Source organism: Triturus cristatus, chromosome 2_2 (genome assembly GCF_964204655.1).
Source record: "Triturus cristatus chromosome 2_2, aTriCri1.1, whole genome shotgun sequence".
Lineage (NCBI taxonomy): Eukaryota > Metazoa > Chordata > Amphibia > Caudata > Salamandridae > Triturus > Triturus cristatus.
In genome coordinates, this window is record NC_140582.1 from 358677784 (window position 1) to 358690017 (window position 12234).

At 40.5% G+C, this 12234-nt stretch overlaps 1 protein-coding gene across 15 annotated transcripts in view; it reads left to right on the forward strand.

The window, feature by feature from the left end:
• Positions 1-12234, forward strand: part of ANK2 (ankyrin 2) — a 1556458-nt gene that overhangs the window by 907281 nt on the left and 636943 nt on the right. For all 15 annotated transcript variants that reach the window (XM_085641446.1, XM_085641452.1, XM_085641444.1 and 12 more), the window contains one exon: positions 7897-7998. In XM_085641446.1, coding sequence (XP_085497572.1) covers positions 7897-7998 — 102 coding nt within the window. The remainder of the gene's footprint in view (positions 1-7896; positions 7999-12234) is intronic.

A 12234-nucleotide genomic window follows, 5' to 3' on the forward strand; every position in this document is an offset into this window, starting at 1 on the left:
GAGTATGTTTGGCACAAGGAGAACTCAAGGGCGGCTTGCTGGGGATTTGTTGCTGTTCCGGAGAATTGTGCTCTACTAATCGGTCCAGGTTGGACCATTTTAGAAAATGTGTCCTATGTCTGCAACAAACCCACCCTGCATGTTTCGAATATGTACATTTCAAAGAAAAATTTTAAAAAGTGCAAGATGGGACATCTGGAACAAGGAACTCTTGACTTTCATCTGTAAAGGGTTAATTCCAGTGGCGGCTGGCATGTAAGGAGAGTGGTGAGGCGGGGACCAAAATTAAAAAGTAGTTAAAACACAAATATAATTCCACTTACCTTCCGTGGCGCGACGTCCTCCTCTCTCGGGTCTTCTCTCCAGGCAGGCAGGCTCCAGGAAATTGCAGTGACTAATCCTGACGCTGCTCTCATGCTGCATGAGAGCCTCATCAGGATTGGAGATAGCAGCCTCTCTTGCTGCTCTCTAACCCAGCCCTATGCTGGGTTAGAGAGGTTTAAAATGTGTATGTTTGGCAGACTGTCGCAAGACGACTGGCCAAAAAGATATGCACACTTGAAACCTAAAGTGCCCTGCCTATCACTGCTTTCTGCTGCTGCCCGACTGACAGCAACAGAAAGCAGAGAGTCAATTCACAACCAAAGGATAAGGAGGTAAAGTAGAAAATGTTGTCGTAAGGCCGTACACTGGATTCCAGCTCTAAAATGAATACAAACGCAGCCTTAGAAGTTCTGTCTTTGTCGTATCCACAAGGGTGGGCCTGTTAGAATGTCCTTCACAGGACTTATAGCTGGTTCACCTATGCTAGCATAGAATCTTTTATTTCAATTTTTCCACCGGGGAACAGTGTATGAGTTCCGTGCTACTCTCCCTGCACAGATATATTTGCTGCGCAAGCAGAGATTTGTATTGGGTGCTTATAAAGACACATGCATAATTTATCGCTATGGAAAAATAGTGTTCCTGGGTACTATTGTAGACTCTGGAGTATTGACATTTTTCAATATTTCCACCCAGATTTACTCACAAACCTCGAAGCTTTCTAGAAATATATCAGGAGAATTGGGCGCTAACATATGTAGTTCAGTCTCAACTTTTTTATACTTTGCTTGGGGATAACATTTGCGACATGGCCTTATATCATGTTTGGCGGGCTCTCCGCGCTAGCCAGTTGCATTTATAGGGCTCGCGCAGCGAGAGCCCTTTTGTAGGGGGTTTCAAAATGTACCAAGAAATTTCACATGCTCGGGCATGTGCTTTTTCTTTTGTGTTACTTGATTGGTTTGTGCATGCATGTATTTCACAAACGGAGCATGCACTAGGCCAAAGGCGGGCGTATTGCTCCGCCCATGGCCTATTGGTGTCTATTACGCGCAACGGGCGTCATGTGGTTTCAATTATTGTGCCCAGACACGGGCACGATAATTGAAGCCACATGTCTCCTGTGGCGCACTCGCGCGCGCTCCACTCCCGGACTTCTTCTTTATTGGATCCATTTCACAGGGAAGCAAGTAAATGAAAGAACCGCTGACGTCTTGTCAAACTTCCTGGGTTCCAGGCAAAAGCTCGAAATGAACAGTTAACTCTGTTTCCATCTATAAGAAGTGAATAATTTTCCCAAAGCACCATTGCGCCGCCAGCTTACATCTCAATGAATCAGGGCAGACTAGCAGAGTGGGAGGCACGGATAGGTCGAGTGGTTTCTTCACATTTACAGGGGCTGGTCAGGCGCAAGTAGTACTTGTTTTAATTTATTTGCTGCCTTCCTGAAGTGCGGGTCAATGTGCCCTATTTCACGAAGCCTGCAATTTTTTATTCCCACTTTTGCCTGGAAAATTCGACTCTTTCGACAGTTTGCCGCACACATCCTTATTTAATATTAACAAAATGCTTCCGCAGAAGAAGTCGGTGTTTTTTCCCCCGTGCTCGATGCCGTTGTTTATAGAAAACTCTGCAAAAGGAGAACTTGCATAGACGGGTTCTGCTAACATTTTATATGTTGCATAGTAAAGCTTCGCATAAGGTAACGCCGAAGAGAGTTTTGCACACATTTTCTATCTTGGTTGGGGTCGATTAGCATGAAAATGTTTTACGCCGAAAAAAAATGAGCTCGGGCGAAGGTAAACCAGGAAACCTTGCAACTTTCGCTGATGGCAAACTCTGGAACTTTGTCCGACTTTGCTTGCAACAAAATACACTTTGCACATCCCTTAGAAGAAGCCCACTACTGATCCAGGCAATCTCCCTTTTGATACTGTGCAGAAGAGATGGTGCTTGCTTCCTCTTAACACCTGCCAGCAGCGATGTGAGGTTATGCAAACCACAGCTTGATTATGTATCCCCCTGACAATATTTATAGAAAGAGCTGGCTTCTCTGGTGGAAGAAACCTTTTTTTATTTTTTACAAAAGTAGGTAGCATTTCGAAATCCCTTCAGTCTACGTTAAGTTAATAAGTGGCTGGTTGGGTGTATGGTTTGTATGCTACTGGAGTAGTTTACGTAAACATATTTAGGGGCATATTAACAAGGAACATGGGAAATTAACGCTAAGAGCGCTTAGCGTTAATTTTTTTAACGCCCGCTATCGCTAGATAATATCGCCTGGTTATCGCATTATTAACAACGCTAACCGCCTAGGCGATAAAAAATCCAGCGATAGCGGCATTTTGGGAGGTTATCGCTGGTAATGCAGCGATAAAACTACAAGGATAGGGATATCCTTGTTGATAGCCCATGGTGGATTTAGCCATGTAATCCACCTCCCATTGGATTACATGGCTAAATCTAAAAATTAGCAGATGTAAAAAAGCAGCGTTAACCGTGGTTAGCACTGCTTTTTTTGTCTCTAACAGGGTTAGCGTGAAGCTTGATAATAGGAGAAATGTCGCTTAGCGACATTTCTCCTATTATTTTGCTCTGGAACGCCCACTTTGCATCTCATTAGAGATGCAAAGGGAAGCGTAGTGAAAAAGGGTGCTAACATGCGAATTTGCATGTTAGCACCCTGTTGTTGCGATCATTTCATTTCCGTTTCTTTGGCTTTTAAAGCCCTTGTTAATATGCCCCTTAGAAGTTAAGGTAATGCTTTTGCTCCGATCCTCCTCATTCTTTTCAACTTTTAAGTTATCCCAACACATATTCTCTTTCTGATCTGAATGTCATCTTTAATCACCACATTTCCTCTTTAAGGGAGCAGTAGCTTTAACAAAGCAATGCAGCTGACAATTATGTGATAGTCTGCCCTATAAGGAGCAGCCTGTTAGCTACTGCTGACGTTCTCATTCTCAGACGCTCTCACAAAATGACGTCAGCAGAGCACACACAGAAAAGGATCCCTTCGGGCCCACTGCAACTAACTAAGCACACAATAAAACAAAGCATTATAGCCCCGTTCCTATTCAGCTTCTTATTCGCGTTACTTTTTCATCTGCCACAAGTGTTTGCAGGGGTGGGAGCGAAGGTTGAGTCAGGATTTCAGGGGTACCGTTACGTCAAAATGTAATTTCTTCTGATGATTTGTATTTGGGCCATCCGTACACCATTATGATGCTTAACTTTCTTCTAACAGTCTTTTTAGGGGCAATATGTTTTCCAAATCACAGAAAAGTGAACAGGCTAGGTGTTTGTAGATGTTTTTGGATTATGAAAACATTGCTGCATAGTTAGAGGGCCCCCTGAGCATGCTTGTTGACTGGAGAAGCCTTTGCCGAAGAATAGAAATGGTGTCTGCAGTCCATGTAGATTTAGTACAGTGTCCTACGGCCTCACAAGAGAGCAGATATAATATACGTTTTTCTCATTTTTTTTCCTCCATCCTAAAACTTAAGGGGAAGCTCTCTGGAGTGAGGGACCTCGCAGTTGAATAGCGTCATCTTTCTTTTTCTGTTTTCCAGGGACAAGCCGGAGATTGTTTTTCCATAATATTTATGAAACTCGCTTATAATATATATTTGCTTTTCTGTTTTCCCCAGGGTGTTTGAGAAAATCACTTATATTATCTAATTTTCTTATTTTGGTGATACATGTGGCCCTGTTCCTAAGATCTCTTTGGCGTAAAGCACAGAAGTTTTCACCTACATGTTTGTTGGAACTAGCTGCCTGTCCAGGGTGGGGATGACGCAGCTGAATATCACTGCGTGATGTTACTTGTTTTACTTTACTGATGCCAACCCTGCTTAATGTCCTGCTGTTATCCCTGCTGACCATCTTAGAAGGGGTGGCCACCATTACTGTTAGGAGCTCTGGAGGCTTTTCATTGAACAAAAGTAGATCTTATTACAGAAAAGGTTGGAGACCCCTGCTTTAAACTGTGCTTTTAAAGAATGACTTTTAGTAATTGGTAATCAGATTGTGCCTAGTGCAAACATTTTAAGAAGTCCAGTAAAAGGACACTTTCCCAGTAGTGAAGCAAACAAAAGCGTAAATGGCCGACTGCATCACAATTGTGACTCTTATTTGACAAAAGATGTACGGGTGCTCGTTTATTTTGCTTGCATTAGGTCTGATGACACCCTTATTGCAGAGAGGCTGCAGCGTGTGGGAGATCCTTTCTTTAGGTTGAGCCTGAGGCATGCAGTAGTGGAGTACGGAACAGAAGCCCTGCCCACTCTCCGCCCATATTTGTAATTGGCTTGTGTCATTCTCCTTCGTAAACGCTGGCTTCCGATTCATTATTAGGCTTGTTAGTCCCTCCTTGGTACGCCTTGTCTGCATTTGTAACCTCACATAACGTCTGGACCTTTTACTGGTGTTGTTACATTGTCTGCTTTATAAGTTGGTGAGCACTATTTTATTTAATGCTCTTCCCCTATTGCACCCACTACCTCCCAGCATGCCGCCCGCTTTTATTTTAATGTTTACTAAAGGCGGTCCACTTTAACTATAGTGGCCGCATTTCCTTCTTTCTTTTAGCAGCGCGGTCCGCATTTATCGGGCACACTTATTTATATAAGCAGTGAAGCCTGCATTTAGCGACCTCGCTTATTTAGTTTAGCAGCGCTCTCTGCATTTAGCGTCCGCACTTATTTAATTTGTTTACAGATACCCATGCAGCGCTTACAGATTCATAGGGGTTGAACCCCTTTCTTTACACAAACTGCTTCTAAAGAAAGGTACGTGGCCGACTTTAAAGGGAAAGCGCGGCTTGGGCTCTTTTACCGCGCAAAAAAATCTGTTTATCAACGTGACAAACATGCTTTTTTTGTGAAAACCCCTATTCTGTGGTTTCACTTTACTGTAGGATACGCCCTTCATGAATGTGAAAGCTCTGCATGGGCGCTACAAAATTTTTAAAAAAATATTTGCAATGCAATAGGTCTCGCATTTTCGGGAGTTTAAGCTATTGCATTGCCAATACCTTAAACTCCTGTTAATGCGAGACCTATTGCATTGCAAATGCTTGTTTTATTTACTTTGCTGGCAGTAATCCCCTGGCATTATGTTTTTAGTGCTCATTGTCCCAGTCGTGCACTCTCCCCAAAAAATTACAATAATTAGCGCACAGCTTTACTTCCCAATTGTCAAACAATGCTTCTATCTAGGAGTTCAGTTTAAATTAATGTCTACTTAATGGCATATTAAATAATGTGCTCATTAAACCAAAATGTACTTTCATTTAAAGAAAATAAAAAAAACCTGCATACCAAGCACTAGGAGCACATAAAGCAGGATATCCCATTAACAGAAGGCAAGACAGATTAACACATGTAAAACACTGCCCAATGTGTTAATTAGAGCGACAATGGTGCAGCGTGATTTATAGTTACCCAAGCATAAATCCTGAAGTTGGCTCATCTTCTTTGGTGTATAATGTGAAATAAGCTTAACTGTACACAAAAGAATTTAAATAAATGATTAGACAAATTTCTCTGGATTGGGAGTTTTCCCAATCCCACAAGAGGATAATGCTGGCACCACATGCCATGAAGATGTGGCCTCTTAAGCTGGTTTCAGATCGAAGCTCATTAAGCATTTCTGAACTAATTGTTTTAAAAACACGCTATGAGATTTTGTTTTTTGCATTGTTGATTTAGCACTGATCCCTAATAAGTCGACAATTGGAGTTTGCAAAAATTAATGAACTATTTCATTGAGATTTCAAAACGATTGTCAAACCGTGAGATGCAGGGGCATATTATCAAGGAAACGCGATAAATATCGCATTTACCGCTTTGCGCAATTTTGGCCAACGCCGACTATAGCTGGATTTAATCGCCGCGATATCGCGTTATTATCAACGCATATCTCCAAGGCGATTAAAAATCCGGCGATAGCAGCAAAATGCGGGATTCCCAGCGATAAACCTGCAGAAATAGGGGAATCCTTATTGATAGGGAGAATTGGATTTAGCCGTACAATCCACCTCCCATGATACAGATAGGCAAGTCAGGATTTTTGCAGACGTTAATTACCGGCGATAACCGCGGTTAGCGCGGCTTTTTTAATTGCTTCGTGGTTCTGGGGCCGCGTTGATAATAGAGCGAAGTTGTGTCTGCGAGTGTTTCCATGACGTGTTAGTCAGGAACGCCTACTTTGCATGTCATTAGCGATATATATCGCTGACATGCAAAGTGGAAAGGAAACGACAGCTAATGCCTGTAATCCTGCGCTAACGCCTGTTAATAGGGCGATTAAAATATCGCCGCTTTTTTGGCAAAAAGTGCAGCAAAAGTGGCGATATTGCCCTTGGTAATATGCCCCGCATTCTTTTATAATTTATACCAAGATTGTGTTAATCAAAAGGAACTTTATGTTCTACGAATGTCCTGGTTGGGTTGTTGCTGGAGTCCTCATCCAATCAGCCTAAAACGCTTCTCATTGCTGTATATTATGCTTCAATCCAAACAAGGAATGAGTTATTATCAATCAAGTGTATTACAGGGTTGAAATATCTAAAAATCCACTCCAGGCTAATAGACTCAGTATAATGTTGTTAGGCTGGTACACTTGCTCATCTATTTTTTACGATGCTTAGATTTCCTGCTGGCCAACATTATATCCCAAGAGGCTTATGGGTAAGAAATAGTCAATAGATTGTAGTTATTTTTGTGATCACATAAAAGTGCAAAGTGGAGCGATTTCTCTTCTTTACTTTCTTTAATAACAGGATGACATGGTGATTTTGTGCAGTTATTGAATAGTTGGTTAGGCGCACTTTGCAGAACAGATTTCTTGAACAAGAGGCCCAAGCATTTAATTTGTGTAAATCTACTGTTTTTGTTTTATCTGGACTGGACCCACTTATGTATAATGTGGCTGAACAACCGTACATGAGTACTCCAAATTTATTATTTTTAACTATTTCTGAGGAACCACAAGGAGCTTCGGATGGCAAATCCTTTCGTTGTTTTGCTTGACAAATGACAGTGTGGATATATTGAACTCCTGGATTAAATTGAAATGCAACATATATAGCGCCAATTGGCCATGACAAGTCAAAGAAAGAAGAAAAATTGCCTAACCAGTTTGTGGGCTCTAATATATGCTAAGACCAGAGCGGTGATATTTTTGTTGAAATGGAAGAGTCAAGGATTCAGTTTATGGCATACCTTTTTTCCTGGTACACTGAAATTTGTATGGTAAAATCACTGTCCTAATATTCTAAAAGGAACCCAAAAATCAACAAATTAAAAAAAATGCACAACTTTGCTCCTGTTTTAGATACATCAGAATATATATATAGCTCAACCTCTGTTCTAAAAATTATCTAGAAAATAATTTAAAAACTGCTTTAAAACCTCACCTGTTCAGACACCAACTGAAATCCGAAAATTAATGTACATTTGTATCTCCCTTGCTCTGATGTTCTGGTTTGATGTTCTTTGTAGTGTGCAAATCATAGTCTTCTCATGTGCTCTCTGGCTTAAACCTTTTTTCCTGTCTCTCCCTTTGCAGTCGGACAGCAATGCGAGTTTCCTCCGTGCTGCCAGGGCTGGTAATCTGGATAAGGTTGTGGAGTACATTAAGGGAGGAATAGACATCAACACATGCAATCAGGTAAGACCGTGATGACAAACGTGCTTGTTTACGTGGGGGCAATGTATGTCTTGGACACTGTGGGCTCTGATTTAGCACAATGCCAAAGTGAGGACAGTACCACACGAATACCTTGTATTGGAAAGCAAAGTCCCTATTTCATCAAATATTTCACATTTGTTTATAGAGCATTCATTGTTAGTGTATAATAAAAATCGGTTTGGCATTATATTACCTGTATATTGTATTCTTGTTATGTATTTCATCTACTCTGATACCAGCTTTGTTTGCTTCTCGTTTAAATGACATATTTAAAAAGAAATGAACACAATATTTCACTGCGTTTGTATTTATAACAAGCCACACTGCTCACTCTATCAGTATTTCACTCATGTTTTTGTGGTAAGCTTGTATTCAGTTTTATATATATATATATATATATATATAATATATATATATATATATATATATATATATATATATATATATATATATATATATCATTCATAGAGTAGTTTCACAACAGTTGTATACCAAACGACAGAAGGTAAACATACCCACTATATAGTACATAACTACAGAGTGCTGCATTATCCTACACCTTTACATCTTTGGTTTATTCTTCCTTAATGAAGAAGAACAGTAGTGGGTGGAGTTTGGCTTCGAAGTAGCAGTGGGTGGTAATCTTCACAGTTCGTCCAATTTTGCAGTTTGGTGAGTTTGCCAACTTAGTCCTACTCCCCTTGTGGAAGGAGTTCTCCACATGAAAAAAGTTTTGCAAGTACATTTTGTTTCACAATAACTTTTTGTGAGAACTCTTTCAGGGATATTCTCCTGACAGACACTTTTACGGACGTTTTCTGCTGCTGTTTATTATTTGTACCTTTCAGAAGCTTTGTGAAATTCGAGCAGATTACAGAATTGTAACAAATGTAAGAACTGTGGAGAACATACCTTTGCAGTTTCACCACCCCTTACTGAAACACAATCTGCCTCTATAAAGCAGTTCACATTATCTGTGTATGACAGAAGTCTAACATTGGAAGGGGAAATAGTCAGCAGTTCTTCCGCCATTAGCTGCGGCTGGCCCACTAGCAAGCCTTACCAAGTCCATTATGGACTCTATAAATGCCCTTTGCCTTTAAGGTGCTTCTCCAATTTTAGGATAGAAAAAATTAGACCAGAATGTTGGACTTTTTCTTTATCAAGAGACCTCAGCCTTTCAACTACCACTCTACATATTTAATTAACAAAGTATTTCCATAGCGTGTCCTGCCTTTGAGTCTAACGAGTGAGGAACATCTTAGCATGAAAACATAAAAGTTAACGAGTAGACAACAGACAAAGCCAAACCTTTACATTTTTCTCTTGAAATCCCTCTTTTCTCCCAAGCTGGCTTTGGGCTGATTCTGCAGTCCTTCAATGGTAGGCCAGCCCCTTTTTAGGTCTCGCCTAGGTAGCGCTTGTGATGTCTTTTAAGAGACAAGCTGTATTCAGGTATGGACTTGAAGCTCCACCCATTTTTCACCCATCTTTTCAATTGGCTCCTGTTACTGTCCTTTCTAAATGGTTGCTTTTGATTCATAAATAGGCTTAGTAGTCCATCCTTAGTACCACCTTTTGTACTTTTTTAACCTCCCATGAGGACTAGTCCTTTTACTTGTGTTGTTACTCAGTATTTTTTTTTACAGTCTCTGAGCACTTTTTTCTTAAATGATTTTCTCCTATTGCATGCATAACATGCTTTCCTGCAACTGTGCCCACTTTTCCACTCTCTGCTGACTTTCTGCTCCTCATCACCATCCTGCCTCCGGGCACCACACTGTAGGTTTCAGCATGGCGCCCGCTTTTATATTTTTATTAGTGATGGCGGCTGTGTGTGATAGTTTCAAAATGCATGGCTCACCCAACTTGCACCTTTTTATCTACATGATTTTTTTATTTTGGTAGTGCTGCACGCTTTAACTATAGTGGCAGCGCGCATTCCTCTCTGTTTTTTGGGCAGCGAGGCACGCTACAGTGGCCGTGCGCCTTTCTTCTCATTGGAGTAGCAGCCAATGGCAGCCACACACCGTTATTTGCAAAATGCATGCCTCACCAAACTCCAGCGCTTCATTTTTTTATTACTAATGGAGTGCGTGATGTTTACAAAATGTGCGGCTCGCCCGACTAAGGTTGGTTGGTCTCAGTTACAACAAATGCAGCGACTCCATTTTAACTACAGTTCCGCAGTCTCCATGTTCAGAAGACCCCAAGCGCCCCCAGCAGGACAATGCCATGCGCAGCTGAATCGACACCCACAACAGCAACTTCTACTGCGACGAGGCTCTGGGTTGTTTTTTCCCCTGGAGAAGCACAAACTTGTGTCAGCACTTCTGTGCGTATACCCTATACCGACTTAGTTGTTGGTCGTGACGTTTACTGTGATGTTTTGATCTTCAGCAAGTGAAATGCAAATCCCTTGGCTAATTTATTTGTCAATACATTAAGCACCACCATTGGGAACCTTTTTGGACACTGCTTTCAATGGGATCTTGAGAACAGCTGAAAAACGCATCTTAGAAATTGAGTCTAAAATAAAAGTAGAGCTGACTGCAGACAAATCAACCAACTAAATGTTACGTGGAGGTTAAATTGGGTACATGTGCACCAGAACAGAAGTTCTTATTCATTTGCTTATTTTATACCAATTACGCAAAGTTTATCCTAGTTTGTGTACATCATCAATTTTAAGGTTGATTTCTAAGTGTTATATTAATGTCTCGCATGTGGCGTTGTAGTTTATCTATATGGTTTTATGGACTTTGTCTTGAAATAAACTATGAATAGGTGGTCATGTCAGATGCAGCTCAGACCATTGAATAGTGATGTGGGTTGGACTGTTGAATTTTCAGAAACTTTGCAACAGATATATGTCTAAGTTTCTCCCCCTTTGTTCATTTAATTAAAACAAATAGTTTGGTCTATCTAGAGATCTACGTGTCGGACCGTAGTTTAACTTGATATGTTTTCATCTTTAAAATGCGTTACAGCTATTTAATAGAGTCCAACATTCCAGTAGTTCAATTGTAACTCGTGCAAGAAATGTATCTTACTGGCTTCGCAAACTGTGTATCGTTTTCCAGTAGAAAATGACGGGAATCGAAATCTGAAAGGAACGGTAATTTGTGTTACAAAATCCTCCTTTGGCCTGCTGGTGTGGCCATAGTCTTGCAGATTTGTTACATGTTGGATAACCGGTATTACAAATGGAAAAATACTTCACAGAAAAAAAAACTTTGAAATGGTACCACCAGTGCATCGAGCCATCTAGACAGCACGCATACACATACTTGTTCTTACACAGTCAATGTATGGAGGTCTTTACTGCAGATTGTGTGAACAAGGGCAAGTGCACCCCTTATAGAACATTGATACATATATAGGTAAAGGGGCTTTGGGTCTGCCCTTTCTGTCCATTGGTCAGCTCAGCTGTAAGTATCAGCATTTATATAGTAGGAACATACCCAGAAAGTAACAGCGCTTAATACGTTACAAGGGGGATGTGTTACGAGGCAATCTAAAAGGTTGTGTACATCAAGTGTGTAAGTCATTCATAGTTTATTTTGGTTCAAACCAGAGGAGTATTAATATTTCACATCGCGCTATTGGCTGCTTGGTGTATCATTCTGCCTTCTATGAACGACTTCCATTAGAGTGCATAAGGGACTTTTTGTTACATTTAAAATGTACACTCAATCATCACGCTATTTGTCACTTTCAGATTATCTCCTATGTGCAATATATACATGAAAGCAATTTTGTTGTTCCTTTGTAATGAACAACATTCGTGCATTCAATGCCTGTAAACAGCATTTGTGAATGCCTCTGTTTATGTGTATTGCTCTATTAAAGCCAGACCTATTTCCTTTGCCAGTGATTATTTGAAGTCCCCTTTGTGTGATTGGATTATGTTTTTAGCTTAAAGTAATTCAACGCCAATAGTACATTTTTTGTATCATTAAGAATCAATTTTACTTGTCATGTACCCCAAAAAATTATCTATCCCAGTTTTAGGTGTATCTGCTTGTCAGGAAGCAACCATACAGTTCTATTAAAATTGTAGACCAGAGTTTTTTTTATTTTATTTAACATTTCTATTGCTAGCATATGGGCGCTATATTTTTGCTGGGGCGTGTTTGTTTGTGTGGCATACGCTTGTAATCAAACAAAGTAAAAGTGTAAGCACTACACTAGCTTACCAAGTCCAGACCTCTT